At 43.0% G+C, this 27270-nt stretch overlaps 1 protein-coding gene across 1 annotated transcript; it reads right to left on the reverse strand.

Moving 5' to 3' along the window:
* Window positions 1-4836: 4836 nt before the first annotated feature.
* LOC308145842 (transcription factor Sox-9-like) lies at window positions 4837-8566 on the reverse strand. The gene is made up of 3 exons (XM_080517420.1): window positions 7758-8566; window positions 7239-7489; window positions 4837-7055 (listed from the first exon to the last, which is right to left on the reverse strand). Exons 1-3 carry the CDS (start codon window positions 8192-8194, stop codon window positions 6229-6231), a joined length of 1515 nt encoding a protein of 504 aa, XP_080373546.1. The 5' UTR covers window positions 8195-8566; the 3' UTR covers window positions 4837-6228.
* Between the last annotated feature and the right edge of the window lie 18704 nt (window positions 8567-27270).

A 27270-nucleotide genomic window follows, 5' to 3' on the forward strand; every position in this document is an offset into this window, starting at 1 on the left:
CTAAATTAGAAGTACGTGTTCCGATTCGGGGGAAGAGGTCTCGGCTGCCTTCATGTCTGGAGCCTGATACACAGGAATTTCTTTCCATGATTACAGAATCTCTTTGATTTATGGAGAACCTAAAAACAATGACTGAAATATATTTTGTTTTCATTGCTAATGCAAGGTTGTTATGTATTGTTTCCAAACCATACACAGCAGGATTTTCTGTCTTCAGACTTTCACAGGTACACTGCCTGCTAACCTCGCCTGCCTATTAATTCACTCTTAAATAGCTTTCACAACCTCTTGAGATAAACCTGACAACTGATGTGCTAAGATTCTGAATAAAAATTGCTGGAAATGGTTTGCTTGCTTGAATTCGCCATGAAGTGATTGGATGTAGCCTTGAACCTCCATAAACACAAAATAAAACATCAGCCTTACAAGTCCATAAATATCCTTCCTGGTCTTAGTTTGAAACAGACACACATTTTAAATTTAGCTTGCCTAATTTCTGTCGCTCAGTGGTCACAATAGATTTGAATTCACAAGAATTCCCAGACCTGGAGTTAAGAAAATACTATGTCACACTCACGTTATGCATGACAAATGAACATTCATCAGAGCCTTTGCCTATTGTATGCCAAACATTACGCTGAAGGGTGTCACAGTATTCACGTCTATGCTTCCAAAAACTGTGAATCAGTGTTTGACTGGATGCCTTTTCACTCATGCACTCACTCAGTCGAAGATGAGCAAGAAATGTTTTTTTGGCATTGAGCACAAACATCAGTTTAAGTTTGTCATTGCTATTCAGGATGAGTTATACACATACATGCTCATAATTCATACAGTACAATGATGTACCACTTATCTATTGTCTCGTCCTGCTAGAATAACATTGGAAACTTCTTCTGAAACACGACATCCAGTGTTTATTGTTTCGGCTTGTATGTTCTCCAAGCAACACTGGACTTAATAAATCAATGTGCTTTGTGAGCTGTTTGCTTGTTACACGTCATTTTGTGCCTGTTCTCAGCCCCCACCCCCCTCAGGAAGTGTGGACATTATCATTAATCATTAAAGAAAGATGATGCTCTTTCACTTTAGCTCTGCTGATCATGCTGGCTGTGCTGAGTGCATCTGTGCTGCTGGTGTGACGAGACTCCAACACTTGGCTGTCGATGTGCAATGGAAAACATGCATGTGAAACATCTGTCCTGTGCTTCTTCCTACCATTTCCCCCCAACATGAGCAAACTGATGGCTTTTTTCAGATGGGAACAATCCACTACTTGCTATCAATGGCTGTTGGTGGATTAGTTCCAATTCACACCATCCGTCCGTTCATATGTTTACTAAAATCCCATTTCTTTTGTTTCTATTCATGTTTCCAGGTATGGGGGATGATGTGATGTGATGCTGTTGGTGAATTATAGAGCCAAACAATATGAACGATTTCTCATGAAAACGAACAAATGTCTTCGTGTTGAGTGACATCAAACTTCATAACCTCCAATTTTCAGAATCTTTCCCAGTTTCCAAGTGGAAAGGTGACAGATTAATTCATGCTGCTCGCCATTTCCCAAATCAGAACAGTTTTCACTGTTGCAAAGCAGACGTAATGTAAAATGTGCCCCCTTTAGATCAATGAATATGTTCCATATTTGGAAAAAATAATGTTTGGGCAGCTTTAATTATCCTGAGTTTTGTTTTTTCCATATGGCTTCAAGCAATATGCCACACTGGGGTAATAGTTTTTTTTTTTTTTTTTAATAACAGCAGTTTTGGCCTGGAAGCAAGAGAAAGCTTGCCTTTCGAGGTCCACGTCCCTGCCAACAGGTTACCACTTTGAATCACTGAGCACTGCATCAGTCCACCGCTCCTGGTTCAGATTAAATACAACTAGAATGAGATAATACAGTTTTTTTGACTGGTATACACCTCTGGCAATGTCCTGTATCAATTCTTTATGGAAACTCAAACGGAGGCGATCCAAGTACAGCTTTACTGTACACGTCATGTTGTGTTGGTCCATGACATGCTGTGATTAACTAGATGATACAACTTGTCATTTCAGGATACACGTTTCAAATATCAGCTGTTTAAAAACTCTCTTGTAGTTTCTGATTTCACACAAAGGAGAAAAAATATATAGGTTATTGTAGTTAAACTCTAATTGTTAAATAATTGTTTGTCATAAAAAAGGAAAAATACATCACAAGGCTAAAAAGACATCATTCATTGTTAAACATTTTTTAAACTGGGTTAGTCAGTATGCAGATGTTGACTCATATGAACACATTTACCCACCACACCTGGCTCAATGCCTCTTATCTTAAACCAAGAAATGTCACCGGGTAAATGCAGTGTCATCCTGATGTCTGAGGAACTTTCCAGGAAACACAGCTTCACATCGAAGCTGAACTCTTATCACGTTTGTGACTGTCACATGCAAACAGGCACAAACTGATCCCTTTTTTCCGCGTTCTCTCAATCTGTGCTCTGTGTCGCTGTTTTTAGTTACAAGAGGGTTTTTTTTCTTCCACTTTTCTCGTATGTGACAAGAAAAGTCATTCATCTGCTTGTGCTGATCCCTCTCAACTGTTTTGTTTTTTTTCCCCTTTGCATTGAGATTCTTACACTCTTGACTGATGAAGACTGGTTTCCAAAATAATAATAATAATAAAAATGACGTGTGTTGACGATAGAGCTGGAAGGCCGCAGTCCTTCGGCAGTCATGCGATACAAGGCGAGCCTTGGCTCCATGAAGCTCTCAGCCTCACTATAAATGGAGTGTTCATGAACCGCTTTCCAGTGAGGACCAAAACACTGTGTCGCCTAACACGTAATCCACATCATAGGAACATGGTGTTTGGTCCCCCAATGGTGTGACATCACTCAGCGTTTTCCCTTCCGTGACCTTTGTCTGCCGCCAGCTTGGAGGGCCCAAGGGGAGGGCGCCGCTCTCACAGCAGCAGCTCGTGCCCGCTCCGTTATTTGATATCCAACATGTCAGGAAACTAATAGGAAACAACTGAGGGGAGCGTGGGTGAGGCTTATAGCTTTTGTTGCTGCTTTTTATTTGCTGATTAGTTGTGATGGTTGTGTTGGAAATGCTGCGCTTTGAGGGGCACTGACACAGAATCCAGTGAGCTGAGATGAGGAGATGCTCTGGAGTTTCCTGATGTTCGGCTGTCAAGCATCCGTGATTCTGGAGAACTGAAGCAGAAGTGTTCAATTTTGAAGCAAGGGTCTCCCTCATGTCCATTCAAAGTTGAATGGATAGCGAATAATACAAACGGAGGATGGACTCGCTGGAGAGGTTATCTCTGGTTTGGTCTGGGTGCAGATTGGAGTCTCCGCAGAAGACCTGGAGAAAGTTGCCGGGAAGGAAATATCTGCGCTTCCTTGTTCTCTAAACTTCCCCCTCACGACCCTTTACAGGTGATGATGGATGGATGGATGGATGGATGATTACTTCATTGACTTTTATGTCTAAAACTTAGGGAATGCCGACTCTCAAAAACGCACCATTTCTGGCCAATCATCTACACGAGGTGTCGTTTTAGAAGCCTGAAAATTATTTTTTTTTAACACGGGTCCCATAGTGGGGAAATTCTAAAACCCCGGCTCGACTGTGAAGTTTGGACGGCAAAGACGATCATCTGCGGAAAAATGATGATGTCATCACCCCCCCCCCCCCCCCCCCCCCCCCCCCCACTCCCACGGCGGTCTACGATATCATCTAATAACCACAACAATCAGGGAACTACCTGCTCCAGTCAAGCTGCAGAAGCTACTGACGCCAGCCGGAGGAGGAGCAGGGCCATAGACCTACATAACATAACTACATACATATATGTATTTATATATATATATATGAGAAACTTGAGAAATACCAAGGGCTCAGAGAGGAGCTGGAGAGGGCTTGGAAGGTGAAGGTGACAGTAGTGCCCGTGGTAATCGGAGCACTCGGGGCAGTAACCCCCAAACTGGAGGAGTGGCTACAGCAGATCCCTGGAACAACCTCGGACATCTCAGTCCAGGAAAGTGCAGTACTTGGAACAGCAAAGATACTGCGCAAGACCCTCAAGCTCCCAGGCCTCTGGTAGAGGACCCGAGCTTGGAATAGAAAAACAGGTGACTGCCCGCGGAGGGCGAGAGGGGAATTTTTTATTATAATTTTATGGTGTTTAGAATATCCCCATGCTATCTCCATGCCAAAACCATCCTGCTTCATGTGGCCTACATGCCTTATGTTTAATACCCCTGCCTTAGGTTGTATGTTTATGCAACCGAATCCTTGTATCAAACAGACAAATGTCCGCTTTCAGAAAACAATAAAAATAAAAAAAACCTGGGCTTTAAGTCTGACTGAACTTTAAAAGGGCTTTTTCTGTGTAACCCAGAGGTGGAGTTATGAGGTCTTCCTACGGACATTCACCGTTTACGTGGCGCTCAGGGAGTCTTGACGGACTTTGTTTTGCATGAATCTCTGCTCACCCCCTACTAGGACTTTACCTATGCGGGACCTCTCCCAGCCCGGCTTGTCTTCTTTCTTCTTAAAGTCACTCCTGCATATTTACAGCTTTTTTTTCCCCGTTTTACTGCACTCACTGTATCAACCCCCCATCCCACCCCCACCCCCAAGGTCCCCCAGAGCTTCAAACCCCCCCTGCTGTTAGCAGCTGATGGGGAGGAAGAAAATAAAAACAGGAGGGGGGAGAAAAAAAAGGCTTCTGGGAAAACAAACAGTGGTGCTGCTTCTTGGCACTCTTGGTTTAACCCTTTCACTGACTTCATGTGGAAGGTTTTTATCATTTCATATGTTCAGCAGATAACACACACTTCATTTCAAAAGCATTTTTCTTTTTTTTATTGCAAATACATATACAAAAGATTCTTTAAAGACAGTACAAATACATGGTGAGATCGCAGGAAACAAAAAAAGGAGCATCAGTTCTTTGATACTGAGAAGGAAAAACAAAAAGAGAGTGTAATCACTCAGAAGAAAAGAAAGAAGAAAAGCTGTAAAATCCACGTTTCCAGTTCTTTCAGCAAAAGTCAAAAAGATTCACAAAAAGAAAACAAATATTCCGTACGCATTTTGTTAGATACCGCCCCACCCTCAGGAAAAACAAGGCAAACACATACTTAAAATAGACATTTAGATAAAAGATAAATAAACCAAAAAAATTACGATTACAGCATGTACCTTTTAAACTAAGTACCTCCTGGGTAAAAAAAAGGAGGCGATTTATATGCTGTCTGCATTGCAAAAAGATGACAATTTATTAGTTATAAGAATAGGAATGCGAAATAATTAATTTGAAATAAAGTTAACGCTAATAAATAAATAAAAAAATGCTAAAAGCTGGTGTCCAATACACACCAGCATAGAGGGGCGAAGGGGGGGGGTGTAGGAAGGGGGTCAAAGGTGACTTCCCGTAGCTGTCAAACACATGCTGTTAGGACGGTAAGCATAATCTCAGCTGTGGCACACACACACACACACACACACACACACACACACACACACACACACACACACACACACACACACACACACACACACACACACACACACACGCTTTTTGGGGGTGCGGGGGGAGGGTGAAATCCAAGGCACTAATGGTGGAAAAAGGGGGCACAGCAGACACCCCGCCACCCCGTCTCGTATTGCTCGATTAGCTTTTTTCCGACAATCGGGAGCATCTTTAACAGCTTTAAACACAAACTATATCTGGCTGGGTGGCACGTGGTAAAGAGCAGGCAGCAACAAACAACAAGAAAAGAAATGAGAAAAACTTCCTACTATGAGATGAGAACCAGAAACCTGCACAACAGCCATGTGTAGCCACAAGTTAACTGGTTAAAAATGTAAAAAATGTTTTTAAAAAGAAGCTTTTTTTGTGTTTGTTTGATATCTACACATACAAATAATTATCCCAAACTGCCAGCATATGAAGGAGGAAACATACACAGTACCTACTGAAATATCAACAATCAATAAGTCCTCACAGAGGATTTTCTTTAAGTCTTTTCATCTCTCTAAAAAATATATAGATTTATATATAGTTTTTCTATCATGGTACAATAGCGAAGGCACTACGTGAGCCAATCACAACTTCCAGCTCTCCTCTTCTTTGAATTCAAGTGTCTGATTCAGGGGAAGAACTCACCCTGGGATTGAAGTGTTTTTGTTGAGTGTGGCTGTACATGTCATTGTTGTGGCCGCTGTGGCTTAGGGCCTGGTGAGCTGGGTGTAAACCGGAGCCTGGTCCCAATGCTGCGGGCTGCTCTGCGGGATGGAGGGCACCCCTGCGTTGTCGGCGATGGGTGTGTACATGGGCCTCTGGCCGGGGCTGCTCATGTAGCTGAAAGTCGAGTAGAGCCCCGAGGTCTGCCCCGCCCCCGCATGGCTGTAGTAGGAGCCGCCTCCCCCCTGGTGGTCGGGGTAGTCGTACTGCTGCTGCGCCCTGGAGATGGCTGGGTAGGGGGAGGGGGAGGAGGCAGAGGAAGAGGAGGAGGAAGAGGGGTTGTAGGGCTGCAGGTTGAAGGGGCTGTAGGTGGCGTGCTGCGGGGAGCTCTGCTGCTCGCTGTAGTGGCTCGGACTCAGCTGCTCCGTCTTGATCTGGGTCCTGTGCTGGGCCGCGTCCGAGCTGCCGCCCCCCAGGGTGGTCAGGGTGTGCTGCTGCTGCGGTGGCTGCCCTTGCTGGCTCTGGCTCTTGGCCATCCAGGCAGCGCCCGCCTGGGGGCTGACGGGGGCACCGCTGCTGATGCTGTAGCTGCCTGTGTAGGTGACCGGTGTGGCGCTGCCAGCGACGGAGCCCGGGTGGCCGTTGGGTGGGAGGTACTGGTCGAACTCGTTGACGTCAAAGGTCTCGATGTGGGATATGACGTCGCTGCTCAGCTCGCCGATGTCCACGTCGCGGAAATCGATGTTGAGCTGGCGGTGACCACTGGGGCCTTCAGGGAGAGAGCGGAGCCCCACCTCACGCTTTAGGTCCATTTTGCCTGAGCTGACATCGGTCTTTGGGGTGGTGGGAGGGGTAGGGGGACCCTGGGAGCCTGAGGGGTTAAAGAATTAAAGGGATGAGCCTCAAATATAAATATATATTTTAAAGCAACTTAATCTCGGTGAAGTAAAAAACAACAATCAATTCTCTTTCAGGAGAAACTGAAGTAAAACACAATGCATTTAAATGAACAATAATATAATTGAAGTCAAAACTATCTGATGTTCCTTCTCACCTGAATGTTCACCTGGTGAGTGCACCTCTCCCATGCTGGATGCTGGGGAGTCCGCCTGCTGCAGCGCTTTGAAGATGGCATTGGGGGAGATGTGAGTCTGCTCGCAGCCGTCTTCAGAGTCCGTCTGTCCGTTCTTCACGGACTTCCTCCGCCTCGGCTGGTACTTGTAGTCAGGGTGATCCTTCTTGTGTTGCACCCGCAGCCTCTCGGCTTCCTCTACAAACGGCCGTTTCTCCCCTTCGTTCAGCAGCCTGTGCGTAAAAAAACACACCGTTGCAGTACTTTAGAGCATGTTCTGCGTAAAAAGGGACCGCTGTCGCCTGTGCGTAAGATACAAAGTTCTATATTCAAACAATTGCATTTCCCTACTATATCCTACATGAATTGTGCTATGACGCACATAATTCGTGTAGCTTGAAATGTTGCTTCATAATGTGCAATGCTAATAGAATTTAGAAAATAGCAGCAAGCCGCGCGTGAGACGGCTGCGTAAAAGCAGTTCAGAGCATCTGCACTCACCTCCAAAGTTTCCCCAGAGTTTTGCTGAGCTCCGCGTTGTGAAGGTGTGGGTACTGATCCGCCAGCTTCCTGCGGGCAGCCTGAGCCCACACCATGAAGGCATTCATCGGTCTTTTCACGTGAGGCTTGTTCTTAGTAGATCCGTTTACGCGCACCGGCATGGGGACGAGGGTCCAGTCATAGCCCTTCAGCACCTGGGACACGGCCTCGCGGATGCACGCGGGGAACTTATCTTCCTCGTCCTTCTTGAAGTCGACCAGGGTGCCGTCTGCTCTGAGCAGCCCGTTTTCTGACGGCCGGGTGTTCTCGGTGTCGGAACCCGAGCCTGAAGGGCACGGGGAGCCCGCGGAGTCCTCGGACATGCTCGGACTCGGGGCGTCAGAGAGACACTTGTCTTGTTCCTCCGTCATCTTCAGGTAGGGATCGAGGAGATTCATACGCAAAACGGATGGTTACCAAATTACGCGTGAAATCAAGAGTTAATTATCAATTCGCGCCGGAGGATTTAAAAGGAACCTCTTAACAGACGTTCACCTTGAAATGATGCGTTTCTCGGAACGTTGTTCAGAATGAAAAACGCATGAAAAGTAAGGGGGGGGAAAGGGTGGATAGCGCGCCGTGCGTAAAAACAGCGACTTTTACGCACAGGTTCCTGGCGCAGTCCCTCGATCAGCGTGTTCTCTGCAAGGGATCCGCACTCGCAAAGGGCCAAATCAAAACAAAAAAAAAGCCAGCTGGTCAGAGTCTGCTTTCAACTCGTGTGGAAATGCAGGGTGCTCCTTTCTAGTCCCCGAGTACAATCCTCAGAACGCTCCTGTGCTTTGAACTGCAAATGCTGCTGCAGACTGGCTTTATATCAGCTTTGCTACTTTGAGGAAAGCCCGTCTGTGATTGGCTCACAGCGTGTGACGCCAAAGTGAAGGAATTTGATCCCATTTTTTCCCTCTGCTAACCAACACACACGTTTCCTTTACACACACACACACACATTCATACATACTGCTCGCCAGCGTCTATATAAGCTGTTTAACTCTGTTAGATTTTTCCTATAGATATTTTCTTGCCAGTATGGAGTCAAACATTGAACCAGACATATGGAATATTTATGTAGTCCACCTGTAATTGCATCAAAGTGACATATTTTATAATGAAAGAAAGCATAAAGATAAACAAATTCATTGCAACAGGATGTGGTGAGTGAAAGATCAAACCACAAGAAATAAAACCAGTGAAAACTACACAACGTTTGACATCTCAAACAGCCGCAAAGCACTTTATAATCCTACATTTGAAATCTGTTTCTCCTATTTTGCAAGTGTCCTCCAACAGATCAGACGCGCACACGTGAAGTTGCATGATGTGGTCAATAGGGGGAGACAGCAGTCTAGAAACACTCCATATTGGCCTCCCTCTCTTTGCCAGGAAAGGAGGAGGAGGAGCAGGCGGAGGAGGGTGGTGAGCAGCTTGCTGCAGAGCAACAGTTGCTGTCAAACATCAGCTCCTGATTTGTATCGCTCATCTCATTTCCAACAATAATCCGGTGAATTGCGAATTCTGCTCAATTTGCGGACTGTTCCATTTCTCCTCCCCAAAACATTTAAAGAGTCGCGTTACACAGGATCATAACTTTTTATTAACTTTGGAATTACACAGACATCTGACTACCAAAAGCAGATTGCGTTCAAAAATGATTTTTTTTCTGGTCTTGTTAATATAATTTGGGGACGGGACATTTAACATTAGATTTAATAACCGAGGACATTGCTAAGAACAGAGGCAGATCCTTTACCTGGACGAAGGTAATAGCAGAGCAATGAAATAAAGCAGCTTTTTCCAAGTAAAACCCGACATTTACAACCTCTCTTAAGTGATATTGCAGATGAATTACTGGCAAAAGGCAAGCATGCTGTTAAAAGGGGCTTCAATTTAAAGTTCCTCCTCACCTGGCTGCTGTCAAATGTTGAGTGAGGCAAGCAAAAAATGCGAAGCAGTCTTTATAAAGCAGACAGTGATATCCTTAAATGTTTAAAAACATCAAGTTCCCCAGTGTTGGGTCATATTTCAATATATCTCATTTTAGTTTTACACTCTTTTGAGGTTTTTTTTCAAGTCAATATAAATCTACATATACATCTTCTATGGGATAAAACCTATCGAAAAGTATTACAGTGATTAAACTCTCCCGTATGTCACTACATCTAGTTGAAATAATAAAATGATCACCTAAGAGAAGTGGTTCAACCATTCTTTATTCTACTGGGTGCTTCTCCACTACAATATACTTGGTGAATGCAAAATGTTAATACTTGTGTTTAAAACACATGATCAAACCTGAAATAAAGGCTCATAACTATGTGAGAAAAACTTACAATTACGAGTAAAATTATGAAAAAAATGCATAAACTGCCTGCTAAAGGGAGTGAAGTAGTTTTTCATGTATACCAGCAGTGTCAAACATAAGGCCCTTGGGACAAATCCGGCCTTTAAGAGATTCCAAACTGGCCAAACCACCAAGCAAATTCTAAAGATTTCAAAGAAAACGCATACTTAAAAAAAAAAAAAAAAAAAAATTCAGAACACTTGAGACGCAAACTGATGCTGCCATGGAAGCAAGCAAACTGGCATTATGCGCAAAGCCATGCTGTTGTGGCGAGTTTATAAAAACACGCTTGACACCACGGGAGCATTTAAAAAAAAAAACTTTTCATTGTGTTTTGAAGGTTACATTAAAAATTGCCTGTCAAGTTGTATGCATTTTTAGTAAATTTGACCACTTTCTTCAGGCTTGGAGGTGATAACACTGAAAATGCACTACCTTCATCATGTATCATCTACTTATGATACATAAAATCCTGCAGTTTTTGATCAGTATCAAAGTAGAAGGGAAAATGTGACTGTGATCCTTTTTCACCTGTGTGTGAATCAGCAAACTATTTTTTATTTTTGAATCAAGTGTGCGGAGGGACAGGGGCAAGTCATTCCACAGTCTGGGGGCGACAGCCTGAAAGGACCGGTCCCCCCGGGTTTTAAAGCGGGTCTTTGTGACTTTCAGGAGACTGGGGATCCTGAGGATCGGAGGGTGCGTCCTGCGGTGTAGGACAAAGCATGTCCACAGTGTACTGCGGGGCCTACCTGTGCAGTGCCCGGAAAGTGAGGATTACATTTTTTAGGTCAATTCGAAATTTGAGTGGGAGCCAATGAAGTTTGGATAAAATGGGGGTGATGTGGGCCATTTTGGGTGAACCTGTCAAGACTCTTTCTGCTGAGTTTTATGTGATCTGAAGATCTATCATCTGTTGCCTGGAAATTAAAGTCATACAGTGTATAATCACCTTAATTTGATATTCCCTCGGGGTTTTAGCGTCAGTGGTTTATACTATTGTCTCTTCTGACCCTGGTATTACAAGGTTTGACAGGCTTGAGCAAGGTGGTCGAGAAACACAAAAGTCTTTTTAGAGGTGCCATGACTGCTGTCAGTCCTCAATCTCGTGATTAGTTTGGTTATTTTTTACCATAAATTATATAATGAAGAAGACATGTAATATTATACTGACTTAATTTGTAGATGTGAATATTAAATCTCAACTAACACTAATAAGGTTGCAGTTTTAGGTTATACAAAAGTGAATATAAACATTGAATTAGGGGGAAATCTGATTTGATTTATTGTTTTTAAATCAGCTGTGTTATGTTCCTTGCTTATAGGGCACAATTACAGGTACCTAATTGTTTGTAATATTGTAGGTAAAAATATTCTACTAAAATATACATTTGTAGAATTGAATGTAATGAAAAAAATAATGTATTTCAATGTAAAAGCATGAGAAGCACACCAATGTCCGTTATTGTAACAATATCTTGTGGTTTGAATGTCATTAAGACGTCCAGTTTATTTTCAAAATAAATTAATACACTTGGCATAATATAAGGAATGTATGGTGTGAGTGAGTTGTTTGGGAAATAAATATATTATGTCAAAACAAACACAAAATAGAATAAATCTGTCAAAATAGAATAGAGCTGAGTTGATTCTATGTAATATCTAATGAGGTCCAAGCAGAAAGTTGTGGACATCTAACTAAACCACTCTGAAATTCAAGTACAGAAGTGCATGTAAATAGCAGATTTCAAACTCTGACAGCTCTATTAATCATCTATGAGTGATTTTTGCTTTAAACACACACACATAGCACACTCGTACCCTTTGTCCTCCCCTGTAGTCAAACAGCAGCGCGACTCTCCAATCAGAGCGAGAGAAAACGCTCGGCTGCGGTCGCCGATTGTAACCTGCCTGCACACGTCTCCTCCTCACTCCCTCCCTCCCTCTCCCCCTCCCTCCCTCCCCCCTCTGATTGTTTATTATGCTTTGTGGAGATGTGGAAATGTAAATCTCAGTTCCAGCTAATGTGGACAACATGTGCTACCTGAAGTTGCTTTTAATAGCTCACAGATGTCAGGTAGAAAGCTAATTCTCACTGTCGCTCCTGAGCTGAAATCACTTTTTTTTTTTTTTCTTCCTTCCAGTTATCGAGTGTGTTTGAAAGAGAGAGCATGACTGTCTCTGCATGCCGTAATGTTGCCATGCTGCTTGTTTGCCTTTGGCGCCCGAGCTCTGAATCACCCAGTAATTCTTTCTCTCCCTCACCAATTAGACCCCTGGTTCCAAAACACTATGAGCCTAACATGGCCAGCTCCCCTCATCCCTGCACCGGTTTATTTACATGGGACATGCTTATTTAAGATACTCCGTTTGAACACAAATAGACAGGGGGCAGTTCAGCCCCGTGTTAATGGCTCGTGGGACGTTGCCGCGGTCGCGTGTGCGCTACAAGCCATTGCGCGAGGCCACCAAATCCGACTGTGTTTGCTTGTGGAGCAACAGAGGCGTGAACACATTGACTCACAGAGCGGAGCACTGGAAAAGGTGGTGTTGGTATTGACAGAGCAAACAGGCCCCGAAATGAGGTTCTCGCAAAGAGTGGAGACTAAAAAGTGAGATGGTGAGGTGGAATGTGTGAATGGAAGGATGGAGACGAGAACCCAGAGACCAGTTAATAGGTTTAAGCATAGATTGGTGAAGTATGAGCACAACAAGCACTAAATGCTCACAAACAAGCAAAACATATATATTTAAGAAGAAGCTTTCAAATACTGATTGAAGCATCACTATTAAAATGCATACTGCCAGACTTCTGTATACTGCACTTGGAAATTTAAGGAGGCAGCCATTTCCCCCCCCCCCCCCCCCCCCCAGAACCGTTTTCCATTTTCACATGCAAATTTAGAAATGGGCCTTAGCGATAGATTTATAAGTAAGAGCAACTGTTGAAAAGTGTAAAATAATGGTGGCAATAACAAGAAAAAGAAAATTAGGACAAAGGAAGGACAACTAGGATTTAGTATCCCAATAAAAGGCTTAGTAAAGCTGTTGTTTATCAGTTGCGTTGAGCAGCTGCCAGACTGCCACTTGGTAGATCCACAAATATCAAACACATACGATATACAAAAAAACATGACCTACCCTCCCACATGACATCTTGTCAAAATGTAAAAGAAAGCATAAAAAAGCCCCAAACAATTTTAATACCAACATATGGTTAAACACCTAAAGTACACATTCCTCCTCCACATGTCAGACAGTTAGACTCGTGGCAACTGTTCTGTGTTGAATTGATTCCCTCTCCCTCATCAAGGAAATGCAGTATATTTATTATGTTATCTGTAATTTTTGCAAATATATCCCATCCTGCCCCCATTGAAGAAGGTTTAGGAGCAGTTAAAAGGTTCTCCTAAAAGAAAAAAGTTTCCGATCCATCTCGGGAACAGATTGCCATTGGCTGTGGTTTCAGAGCTGCTGCTGCAGGATGAAAGGCTCGTCCATCCTGCGGTCTCTCAGGTGGCGGGGGATGACCAGAGGCTGGTGTGTACAGAGGGCGGGCGAGCAGGCAGGCGGACCGGCAGGGCGAGGCCTTGGGAAACTTCTCATCTCCACTTGGAGCTACAGCGTAAGAAATCTGAGCAAATAGTGAGAGTCAACTACTGAAGTCCTATCAGCTTCCCATCAGGGGGAGTTCCATCTGGCACGGTGCACACTTGCTTAATATCAAAACTGTGCCCGAAGGTTGAGGACCGGAAATCAGACTTAAAGGTGTGACAGAGTTTCTGCACGCTTTTGACTTCACCGTACGTTTTGACTTTTTTTTTTTTTTTTGTCATCCTCACAGATGTAATGAATAACACTGAAAACAGCTCCATGCCATTTGGAACCTCCTGCATGACCAGTGAGTCAGCTTTCTGACTTCACATTGGTCAATATTGATGCTACCATGTGTTATTAATAACGCAGGCTCTAAAAGTCCAACACCCCTCAGGCATGGTAACCCTCTTATGATGAAAAACAATTAATTGATAGTGCATCTACGGCCACAGAATTGTTAAAAAAAAAATAATAATAATAAAAATGGCAGAAATATAGAGGAAAAGGGAGGTTAGCCTTTTAAGGCCTGGCTAGTTGTGTTTGACTGGTTTCTCTTGAGAAACATTGGCAGTTTCTTTCTCCCTCATAAGCTCCTCACTACTTTAGCCCTGTTCTGTTTCCAAGATCGCTCACGACCTTTGAGAAATTGAGAAACTGCAGTTGTGATGTCTGTTATACATTTGGTGAACCAGTAACCACCTCCTAATGAGCTCATTTGGCCACGATCACATTCATATGCAATCTGCTAAACTACCACTGCTCAAAAACATAAAGAGAACACCTATACAGCACAATGCAACTCCAAGTCTATCGCACTGGTGTGAAATCAACCTGTCCAGTTAGGAAGCAACACTAATTGTGAATCAGTTTCACCTGTTGTTGTGCAAATAAAACATACACCATTTGGAAATGAGAGGCAATTAGCAAGACAACTCCTTTAAAACCATTACGCTGTTCTTGTTGTTTCTGGCTAATGTTTTGGTCACTTTTGAATTGTGTCAGTCCAAGAGGGAGCATGAGGCGGGTCGACAACCAACAGAGGTTGCTCAGGTTGTGCAGCTCATCCAAGATGGCCCATCAATGCGTACTGTGGAAAGGTTTGCTGTGTCTCCCAGTGCAGTGTCCAGAGCATGGAGGAGATACCAGGAAATAGGCCAGTACACCAGGAGACGTGGGGGGGAGGGCAACAAGCCAGAAGCAGGACCGCTGCCTCCTCCTTTGTGCAAGAAGGAACAGGAGGAGCACTGCAAGATGATCTCCAGCAGGCCACTAATGTGCATGTTTCTGCTCAAACCGTCAGAAATAGACTTCTCCAGGGTGCTATGAGGGCCCCCATCCACAAGTGGGACCTGTTCTTACAGCCCAACACCATGCAGGGTTGGGCTGCAGTAATTTTGATTGGCCATTGGCGCCCGGTGCTCTTCAGATGAGAGCAGGTTCACACTGTGCACATGTGACAGACATGACAGAGTCTGGGGACGCAGTGGAGACCGTTCTGCTGCAGCAACATCCTCCAGCACGATGTTCATATGCTTAAAAGGTCAAAGAGTAGCAACCAGAAGAATGGCGATCCCAATTGGCTTCCAAATTTGGGGTTGGGCAGCGGGCTAATAACACGCTCCAGTAAAAGTTCTGTTTTACAAAATATTAAAGTAGCATTGCAACTGGTACAAGATGTCGACTGTAAGAGTTGTACATATATCTATTTGTATACCTTTTTTTTTTTTTTTAAGTTCTCAAAACCCTTTCTGCAAATTGGAAGAGGTAGAGCAAGTGTGAGGACGCTGGTCAACCACTGTCTTCTGCTGATTTCTACCCTCAAACTGTTTGCTTGTAGATTTGTCTAAGTTAAGACTGCCGTGATTCATTGGTACTTCCCTGTAACACTTTGCCCCCTCTTGCAGTATTTGTGTTGAGGCTACAAAAAGAGCAAGACAAAGATCAAAGGTATTCAAATTGCGAAGCAGCGGAGAGACTGTGAGGGAAGCGTCTCAACACTTGGAACCTTCAGCTGTCAGATAGGCGTGATGCGCCATTCTTCGAAGATTGGGTGTGATTAATAGCTTCCTCGAGCATGTGTGTGTCCATTCTGCTCTGATCTGAAAGTCTCCGCACCGGGTGTCTGTTGACCGAATGTCATTCTGCTCTCCGCGTTGTTTAAATAACACTTAGGATAAAACCAGTCAGCTCGCGAGAAGGAACATTCTATCTATCATCCATCACTGCCCAAACCCCTGCTGCCTGCCTCTTCATACCCTCACCACTTTCTTTGTTTTTCTATCAACACTCAAGTCCTGAGATTCAGGCTGTTTTTTTGCCCTGCCATATTTCCCCTGCTTTTTACATTGAAATAGCATTAGCTCTGCAAAAATCATAGCTGAAAATCGTCCAAGATACTCCTGTTCAAAGTCTGTGAGTCGACACTCTTCCCCAGACTAAATCCTGTAAGGGAAATGGAGCCGATCGCTTCATGCCTCTGGACACATTTCCCAGCAACCTGAGTTGTTGCTGATTAAAATATGTGCATTAGCTGCTCATGCCGGGCCGTACGAGAGGTTGGAAAAGCGAATGGAAACCCAATCCGCTCAGGCCGAGTCGAAAAACCCGCAGAGAAGTACCGTTTCCCTACGAAGATATGGCTTGTGCAAACACCCCCAGCTTTAACAATAACAATGGTCTCAACCAGCCAGGCTAAGCTAACTAATGACAGATCCACACCTTAATGCTGAGCAGTTGTTTGGGTTTAACCAATGGTTTGTGTGTGTGCGTGTGTGTGTGCGTGTGTGTGTGTGTGCGTGTGTGTGTGTGTGTGTGTGTGTGTGTGTGTGTGTGTGCGTGTGTGTGCGTGCGTGTGTGTGTGTGTGTGTGTGTGTGTGTGTGTGTGTGTGTGTGTGTGTGTGTGTGTGTGTGTGTGTGTGCGTGTGTGTGTGTGTGTGTGTGCGCTTTTTAAAAATTCCTTAGTGGCGAGGAAAGAGAAACGCGGTAGTCAGCGGGTGGCTCGTGCCACTGGAAAACTCCCCCCTTCCTCTCCCCGGACAGAGAGCAGCACCCACGACTTGGGCGGAGACTGAGGGAGAAAAGCTCTGATGCAGCAAAACGTTACTCTGAGCAGTCAAGGACGTCCAACTGTGTCGCAGCACTTTTTTTTATTTTTACCAACTTATTGAATTGTGTTCCGGGCAGGATATGGGGGGGGGGTGTTCCTTGTCTCCTGTAACAGTAACAGCTTGTTTTTTGGCCAGTGAGGCTCTTGTTTCCGTTCTCCGTCCCTCTGTCTTTTTACAGTTGTGGTTGGTGGTAATTGGTGCCATGCAGTGTGTAATGCTTGATGTGCTTTGTCTGTGTCAAGTGAAATCCAGCCGCAAAAGTGTGTCTTGCTTTCATACCAGCTGACTGTGACCTTCTCCTACCAACTAGAGACACTTCAAAATAAATTAAGTGTCTCAGAGATGCAATACATTCAATATTTTCTGAAGTCCTGACCAGTTTTCCAATAAAGAACATTTTATTTAATCTATTTCAATTGATTTCAAATCTGTACTTGGAGAACAACAGAAATGGTCTTTTCTCCCACTCACATGGGTAAAAAACACCAAATTGACCTATATAACCATATTTATTATGCGTCCTGTAGCAGAATACATTAGATATCCTTACAACTAAAGGACCAGGGTAATGGGATGATTTAAGAGTATCAGGGGCAGGTGTACCAAACTTAAATTATTTGATAAAATTTGGATTGTTAATCTTCGTTGTATATAACGATTGATTCTCTTTGCATACATCCATTAAACCAAAGTTGTCTTTGATTCAACCATAATTTATTCCATTGATTCATTCATGCCCATCCAACTTCAGTAATAATCTTCTCCATAATCTGAATAATTTTTTTTGGCATAACTATGGTCACTCAAGGTCACATTTCTGAAAATATTGGTTTCTTTCACTGCCTGCTCCCCACTTCTGTCAATCATCTAGTTCTTGGTAACAGAGAAAGCCTTCCTGTAAAGTCACCCTGCTCAGAGGCGCGGTGATCTGCGTTTAATGAAATGGTGATGATATCTCATTGCTTTGGCTGGCCCTCCACTCAAAACCTCCATCCTGCTTTTAACCGCAGCCATCCGGATTAACAGAACACTGTTAAAAAGAAGGAAGACATTGGAAAGTTTAATGGCATTAATAGTCAAAGTCAAATTTGCAGCACAGGAAACCTCGCTGGCACTCGGTGCTATGTGTCATTCTCTTTAGTCTCCCTGGAGACATCAAACCATCTGGATGTGACAGATATATGGAACGGAATAACTAATAGTCAGATAGATTTAAGAACCACAGTAGGTGCTAATAGACACTTTTACCAAGACAAATACATCATCAGTAATTAAATAAGTAGCATTTTGGTTTTTACTTATTACATGTTACGCCATTAAGAATCAGACTAATGACAAGTTGATTACAACACTGTGAGCTATTGTTGCTATAACTACCGCTATTCTATTTGCAATATCGAGTTTCTTTTTCTGTCGAGTAGGAAGCGACTCAGCGCAGGAATCATAGAGCACAGTTCAGCACAGTAAAAATGTGGCTTTCCTGTCTTAAATATAAAACTGGTGTGAGCTAAGAGATTCACGGAAACCAGAGGAAGCTGATTGTGACCGCTGCAATTTGGTCTGAAACGCTGACACGTCCACCTCCGGCCTGCCTCATTGCAATCTGCAGGTCTTGAGTGCAGGCTGAACAGTGGGGCGCCTTTTAGTGTACTGTGCTGGATATAGAGTTTGGGGTTAATACGAGCATTATAATTCAAAGTTCGTCCTTTGAAATTCAAGTCCAGTTCAAAAACGTTTGGGGTGGTGTGTAAACTATAGATAAAAACAGGACAACATTTTCATGGACCCATTAATGATTTAACCACACAGTGGAGATTATATTCAGGGGGAAGGTAAACATGGCTCTCAAGTTTTGCTGGTCAATTATTTTCCCTAACTAAGCAACTCTGTTGAATAGAATTTCGGAATTTAGTGAATCAAAGTAAGAAGAACATGTGAAAGAGAACTGATACGACCGCATAATCTTTAGTTGAAAACCCTGGAAAATACAACTTGTTCACACCCCTATTGTCCCCAGCGTGGACTCATGAAAAAGACCCTTGATCAAGCCCTCAACTTTCTTGTCAGTTCATAGTCAAGAGTAAAAGAGTGGGCAGTATTTTAAATTCAAAGTTTAATGATCTTTTTTGTATAAATGTGGATAGAGAGGTGAGAACAGTTAAGCCAAAAGACACTGAATAATCTATCAAATGATAACCAATAAGGACAAGGAAAACACATTTAGAAATGTATGAAAAATCCGTCCTTCAAACTAATGTTTTAAATATTTCAGTCGTCTTCACAACATATGTTGGATAAATTTAGCACCGCCATTTCGTCCGGGGTCTTTAAATATTTTTCTCCTACTTAAACCAATAAACATGTGGTGCACTGGCGACCACGTACTAAAACAATGTGAGTGCAGTTACGTCATTGTGAGTGTGTGTGATGGAATAAGAGCTTTGCCGAAAATCCAAATTTCCTGTACTTTCTGTACTATAATTGTCTGAGTCGGTGCGTGCGTGTGTGTGTGTGCGTGCACATGTTGTTGTAAAACAAGCCAGCTGTGGTACTGTAGTCAGGCCTGATTTGCCACATCCGGACTCATCACCTCACCCCCCTCTTCCACCATGCTGATCATTTAATGCTGAACTAAGCTTCTCTGAGCAGAATTTATTTCACGAAATCTCCGTGTGATTGTGTCCATGAGGCCTAACCTTGGCTTTCATAGGACTCAGATGGAACTACGTGTTAGAAAGCACTTACCTCTACTATACCTTAGAAACTAAACAGCTCACTCCTGTGGTTTGATTTGAATCCTCATTGCCCACAACACATGATGTTACTTCACCTGAGAATAAATGCATACTTGTACACCTTCTTTGTTGTAATTGGAAGCAGCTGGAAAACGTTATCTTGTCCTGCTCCCTGTTTACATTTTCAAGTGAAAACAGAAAGCTTTTGTTTTGTTTTTAGGGTCTGTTTATATGGTAATGAGGCTTGAAACCAATTCAAAAGCAACTTTTTGAAAACGCTTTGACTCCATCTCCATAGCAATGGGGAAAATCCAACTTTTTTGAAATGCAGGTACTGCATGTTATGCAGTAAATAGTTTTTTTGCACATGTGAAAGTAAATCAACAATTATAACAATGGTGGCGTCCAGAGCGCTGCGACTTGAAGCCCATATTTTTCTGCGAATTGGTAGTTTTGTAGTTAAAAGTCACCGATAATAGCAATCCAACTTCATTGTCTGTCCAAATAAATGTCCGTGGACTCGCCATTGTGGAGGTTTATAGAATATTGTTGTCTGCACACATGGGTGTATTTTCATTACAAAAATGACCAACACCACCCGCTAGTGGCCTGGCATGCTGTCATCATAATTTCCAGCATTTCTGTTGTTCCCGTGCAAATTGGGATTGTTTTTGAAATGTTTCTAAAATGAAAAGGCAAAAATAATGCGTTTTCATTTGAAACATCATGTATACAGGGCCTACAAGGTTTTATTTTCACTGGAAATATTACCAGTTCTCAAATTGAACCTCATGAACTCCTCTAGATCCTTGGGTGGTGTGTGTTACCCATTCATTTTGCTTAGCACTGAAGGGGAAATGAAACCAGTAGTCATTGTGATTCTGGCTTGAAATATCCACTCCAAAACTTTCCAGTGGAGTTCTATCTCTTCATCCCTTTCTGATAAGTTGAGGTAGATTACTCACTATAGCGCCACATTTCTTTGCCCTTATAGGTCATCCCTCCTTCTTGAAAATGTTATGTCCCCAGATCTCACATGTCTTTTCATTGCTCCCCTCCTGCTGTGTAGTCATTGCATGAATCGATAGGAAGTCACTGAGTTTGATTTCCTGCTGTCAGGATGTCTTAGCGTATTCCTCACTGAACATAATAAAAACAACTGAATGTGGAGAGATTGAGGTGCATGTGAAGGTCATCCTGTTATCAAATGTGAGGTCTTAATAACTGTTAAGGTATGAGGTATGAGGTTGACAGGCAGTACTCCATACCCAGAATTTAGGTAAATACGGTGATTCCACAAGGCCGTTATTTACAAAGGATGGTGCATTTTTTTCTTAAGCTGCCTGAATTAATGATTAAGTCAAGCACAGATTTTAAGTTTGCAAAGTTAAACCAGGGCACCCACATTTAAACTCTGGTTTCTTCTGTTGCCTCACACTTTGAGCCATGAGCCGATCGCACCACTGAGGCTCATAATTAAAAATCTCCAGTTACATCTCTCTTACCTCCACTGACCCTGGCCTCACTGCTCGTCCATACCTGAGTCCAGAGAACTGGCTCTGGGTAACCATGGTGCCGATGGGGGACTTGTCCTGGAGGCTGGACAAAAAATGGACGTCGTGTTGGAAGAAAGTCATGTGGATATTGAGTCAACAGTAACTCGGATGGGCAGAACTCACTGCTCAGACCAGCATGCTATGTAAACACTACACAAAACCCAATGATGGATTGGCTTTGCTTGTGACAGTGTTAAAAGTCTGTTATACGGGGGGAAACCATGGAGGTTGCAATGGAGCCATTAGAAATAGACAACTTGGTTCAGAATAGGATTAGGCCAAAAATGTGCAGGGAAATGGGGGAAGTGGTTTTGTTTCTGTCTCTGGAGTTTCTATTAAAGCAGCATCCAACACCCTGGAATGTAGGAATGTGCGCTGACGTCTTTCTCATCAGGTACCTACAACGAGACGGGGTGGAGAAAGTGTTTCAGGAAGGAACTGATAATGCAGGGGCCATCTGAGGATTCAAATATTGACACTCGAGGAGGACGGAAGGGAAGATAGAGGTTCATGTTCATGGAGAACAAACCCGCTGAAAGGGCAGTGATGAAGAAGCAGTAGATGAATCATAACTCTAGTGACTAAATCCTTCATGATGCGTGGCCTGAGGCTACAGGTAACACTGGCCCCCCTTGTCACTGGGACCTACTCCTCGAGCAGCCAGCCCTGCGGTGGCGAGCGAGTGGTGGAATAGCAAGAGAGCCATACGTACAGTATGTGCTCTGTCTATCTCATAGGCTCATTCAGACGTGTGGTTTGGCAGGTTGAGCGGCGATGTAGGTGGCTGCGAGTGAAGATACGGAGACCCATGTGTGCCCAGCTTAAGTATTCAATTTACCTCCACCATTAGAACACGTTACACATTGAGCCCGTGTGCCGAGCGGGCGCAAGTGTTGGCTTACTGCAGCTAATCCCTCAATTTCAGCCCACACTTCACATTGTGTGGCGCCTTATGTTTGTCATGCAAGTTAAGTTTTTTAGACTCTAATAAGGAAGTGGAGACCAAAGCTTCTGCAAACAGGCCAGAAAAGCTGTCTGGTATCAGCTGGGTGATGAAAAAGAATATATACTCCAGTAACAGCAGTGCTGCTCATATACATACCCACACAGGGGTGTTCCCGAGAGTTGGCCAAACATATATCAGCACATATCAAAGGCCTTTATTTTGGCAATTCCTGATGTTTGCTTGGAATTAGCACTTTTTAATAAATTCATTTGGTTCTGTACATAGAGGTAATGCAAAGAAAAAACACAGAGTAAAACCATTTGACGTCTGTAGGGGTAATATGGGCTTATAGGAAGCTTAGACAGCTTCCCAAAAGACAACACTGAGCCACGCGGGTTTTGGGAGCACAAATGTTCTTTGTGGGGACACACAGAGAGCGGGTCTCTGGAAGTCACAAGGTAAAGAAAATAATCTCAGAATAAAAGGTCAATTTGTAGGTACTGGAATAAAGAGGTATCGCTGTATACAGAACATTTGACGGAGATACAAAGGATTTATTCATGTTTCATCCATTTTTCATCTCCAGGAGAAGCAGTGTCACTGATTTTAGCTTATATGTGATGGCTACAGATCACCAACAATGGCCCAGCATCATTTTATATTGATTTCTCCAGCTTAGGGAATGGGATGAGATCAGTTTTTGCAGTCTGGGCTCCTTTTTAACCTTTAACAAAATAAAGATAACATCTTAACTTTTACGAATTTGGTGTAATAACTGAAGAGATTATTCCATTCTGTATATTCTATGATTCACCAAATACATTGACCCATGGATTCCCACAATCCCCAAAACACAGCACAAATACAACTTGTAACTTTGTGGCATATTTTGCATTAGTTATTTGTGTGTTTGTTGTACACATATTGACACATTTTGTTGGTTGTGTTCTATTAGAGTAGGGGTGGTAAACTCAAGGACCGGAGTTCGACACGTGCATATATGCCGAACTGTACAGCCACACTCCCGAAACTTCGGCACTGACGTGTGCTGCACATGCGTATTCCAGCTCGCTAATGACTAATGGATTTTCTTCTTGTTCTTACGGCTTCAAAAGGGACTATGTAAGGGCCTTTAACCCCCTCATGTCTGATTGCTGCTTCCTGCTCTTGATTTGTTTCACCTGTCCCTGAACGTGTGAGTGTCTTCACCTGGTAACTGTGGTATATATTTGGTGTCTTCCGGGTGTTCTGGTTGTTGGTTTGTCCTGTGTTGGTAGTGTTCCTGTGTCTCTGTGCTCTTTTGGAAACTTTGTTTTTTTGGATTCTTGCTCCAAATAAAGTGAGCGTTAACCATAAGTGGTGGTGTCCGGTCAATAGAATCTTCCTTTCAGCAAACCGTGACCAAAATAAAGTTTTATCACTTATCAGCCAAATACTGGAAGCTTGAAATTTAAATTCAGATCTTTCATTCATTCCACATTTTAACTTTGTGTTTCACTCTAAATTGTGAATTTTGTGATTTGACTCGCTTAGTTAATTAATTTATTTTAGTTGGTTTTTTTTAATCATTATTGTGGGCCATAGTTTTTGAGAGATAACTAAAGGAAACGGTTAAACAGAAGCCCCTACTTTTTTTATTTACAGTTTTTATCCCATCATTTGTTTTTCTTCTATTCATATAAATAAGACTACAAATCACTGAAAAAAAGAATTTCCTCTGAAAAGCAATTCGAACAACTGCACTTGATGATAATGTGAAACAACAGTGTATATAATATTTTCATAATTCATAACCTGCAATAATGTTATATTGCGCAACCATAAAGGAAGGCTTGTGCAGCGGCTGCAACTACACTTTGACATGTCTTGGGGTGTTATTGCTGATATATTTATGAAAGTATGAAACCTATGAAGGCGGCGGTGCGATCAGCAGAGCCCTGCTGCCGCTTTAGATACATGAGCCCCACTTTCGCTGGTCCACACCGAGGCTGAGATGCTCTGGCTCTTCCACATCCCGCGCTGCGATGTCGGCTCCTCGCGAGGTGCCAAGTGATTTTTATCACTGCGCAAACAGTCTCCTTCCAATCTCGGCCCTCTCAGGAGCATATGAATACACTTTACACTCACACGAAGGAAAACAGGTAACTTGAGCTTGGGCCTTGGGGCAAAAGCTGAGCCTGCAGGTAAAAAAGAATAAGGGTGGGGGGGCTGCCGAGTAGCGGCATGTGGGTTTGTGTTCGGTTTATTCACACTCACAGATAGAGTTATGATATATAATTATGGGTGTTTGCACAACCTGTGTAATCATTGCTGCGAGTGCGAAAGGCCATAATTGAGCTGGTAAAGACAGAAGCTGTGATTTTTGTCAATTTGACCTTTTTTCAGAGACGGGTCACGTTCACACTTTGAGATGTGTGAGTGACCAGTGGAACTGCAATGATCTGCTGTCAAACACTCTTATTGAAAATGATCAGCTCTGAGTTCATGTAGCTCTCTTGGTCACTTTTTTTTTTGTTTTTATGGGAGGGTGTGCCAGCAGATGAAATGAAAGTCGGTTTGAAGTGTGGATAGAGAAGCAAGAATGAGATCTCAGATGTGTCTGATTGTGGATGTGTCGGGTCCCACAGAAAATATCAAATAACTCGTGTTGTTGAGTTCTCCAGCTTGGATCAGCATTAAAAAAAAAAAAAAGCCACTGAATGGACAAAGGACTGTTTTAAAATATCAGTTTGAGTGCAAGCACATGAGAAACTGGGATTAGAACTAGACAGCTTCTGGGTTACGCCTCGACATGAAACACTGAATTAATCTGCTTAAGTCTTATACACACACAGGTCAACATAGCAGCTACAGTAGCAATAAGGTAATCCATGAAAGGACGTATTAAAAAGAAGATTCAAGAAATGTTTTTGTTAAATGAGGAAAGTTACATAGTTTCTTTACTTGGTGTTTCCCCAAATACTCGAAATAGACTTACAGTTTCATATACCACACTGGCATTATCAATACATAACTCTTTAACGACTCTGGACATTTGTCTCACTCATGTATTATAAAAGCCAATATAATCCGTTTCAATGGTGAGTTCCATGTTTGTTTTAATCACATATGTGGAAAAGGCAAACTCTGGAAGCCTGCCATTTCGCCAACATGGAAACTTGGTGTCCTCGAACATTGATCCAAAGTTGGTAACCGCTACATTTCTAACCTGCGAGGCGTGTCAAAAAGCCCCCTCTCCTCATCAGTCTCTGTTTATTTAATTTCAGATTTTCTTTTTTTCTATTTTTACACACATATGTACGTACAGTAAATTCCCCAGTCATGCATCTCCACCATCCCCCCCTCCACTCTGTCTTTTCCTACTTCTTTCAACAGGGCTGTTTATTTTAGATTTTTGGAGGAAAAACCTGCAGTAAAATGAAAATATAGGTAGCGTCACACTCATAATATTTGGAGTGGAGGGCAATTTATTTTCCTTTTATTAAATGCTGATTAATATGCAGTGTTGGGGAGACTAATACTGCAGGATTCATTTCCCCAGCATCCTGTGCTCAGCCTCAGAGGCAGAACCGGCAGCGAGGTGAGGTGGAGATATGGAAGTCTGGTTTGAATTAAAAGAAATAAACTCCTTCTTCGCCATTGCTCTTTTCCTGTCTCCTCCACTGTCACTTTTTTTTTTTTTTTTTACTCCCGTGAGCTTGTAACTGTCAGGAAGAGATGTGTTTTCAGTGGTGTGTCCATGTGGATACCGGGAATGTCCAGACCCTAATTGCACTGGTTAAATTTTCTCCTCAATCCGAATACTTGTGTGTGTGTGTGTGTGTGTGTGTGTGTGTGTGTGTGTGTGTGTGTGTGTGTGTGTGTGTGTGTGTGTGTAGATTCCTTTTAATTAACGGTGGGCATGTATCATCATGGCAGATGAGGAAGTTGAGCCAGACAGTAAGGATGCTGCCTCAGCAGCAGTAGCGGGAGCTAGAAACCACGTTCGTAGCCTATGGAACAGTGTTCAGCTTGGAGATCTGTTGGAGAGCAATAGTGCACCGAGAAGTTTTGGCTCACTCCTACTTCAAGAGTAAATGGGCAGAATACTAAACTTGGACAGAATTGACCATTTTTAATTTTTCTTGCCAGGGTACTTTACTTGATTAATTATTAAGAGAAGCCAACTGGCTGCAAATATTTGTTATTTCTTGTCTGAAACTCATTAATCTGGACTTGTGTAGCCAGAGTTTCTGGTCGGAGTGATATGCTGAGGTTTTTGCTGAAATATTAGGCACCATCTGACTCAGAGAAACATCAACCTGCTAGCGCCATTCACATGTGTTATAATGAAGAGTAATGTGTCTTTTGCAGTCTGAGAGTGGCTTTGTTGAAAATATCTGTAGAAAGAAAAAAAAAAGCTATTGTGGTTTCACCCACCAATAGTCAGTGGTGTGCTGTCAGGGGCAGCAGGGCAAGCACTGCTGGCCCTATCAAAAAAGTATTTTTTTTAATTTTTTTTTATTAAAAAGTGATGACTAAAATCTGTGTCTGGAATCAATTAGTGACTTTAGCAGCTTTATCCAGAAGACGACTGGTTATATTTTGTGGCGTTAAATCACCTATGTCCTCTAAACGCACCACAGCTCCTTTCCTCTGCTGGGGGCCAGCAGTAACTTCATTGCTGCACTCTGATGGAAACTGGATGCTGCTATTGGGTTAACATGTTGAGTGACAGTATTATCAGCCAATCAGATTTGGATGTGTTACTGACGCACCGCTTTAGGGGCAGCGAAGTTTCTAGCGCTGATCTTGCTGTCGTCATTGAAATGAGCTTGACTGATTGGCCCATGGGCAGGTGCGTGTGATGACGCACTGTTATTATCTGCTACTCTGGAGGGATGATGGCGGGTAATTTAACAGCAAGATCGGATGATATTATAGCGGACCGGCTTCGGGGACCTTTTTCAATTTTCAGGTCTGACACCGGAAATGGACGAGCTAACTCAGACCACAAAGGCTTTGTGCAGCATTTTACAACAGGATGGTGAGTGGAAGGTTTTTTTTTTTTACTTTCTCTGGATTAGATTCACGCTGCTTTGGCATTTGGTGCTGTTTTTTTTTATTGTAAAGTGGTGTTTCCCATACAATTGTGCACACAGACAGACAAGCACGCATGTATGACAGTAGTACACAAGACTCGCACCCCCCCC

The sequence above is a fragment of the Blennius ocellaris genome (assembly GCF_963422515.1).
Source record: "Blennius ocellaris genome assembly, chromosome: 21".
Lineage (NCBI taxonomy): Eukaryota > Metazoa > Chordata > Actinopteri > Blenniiformes > Blenniidae > Blennius > Blennius ocellaris.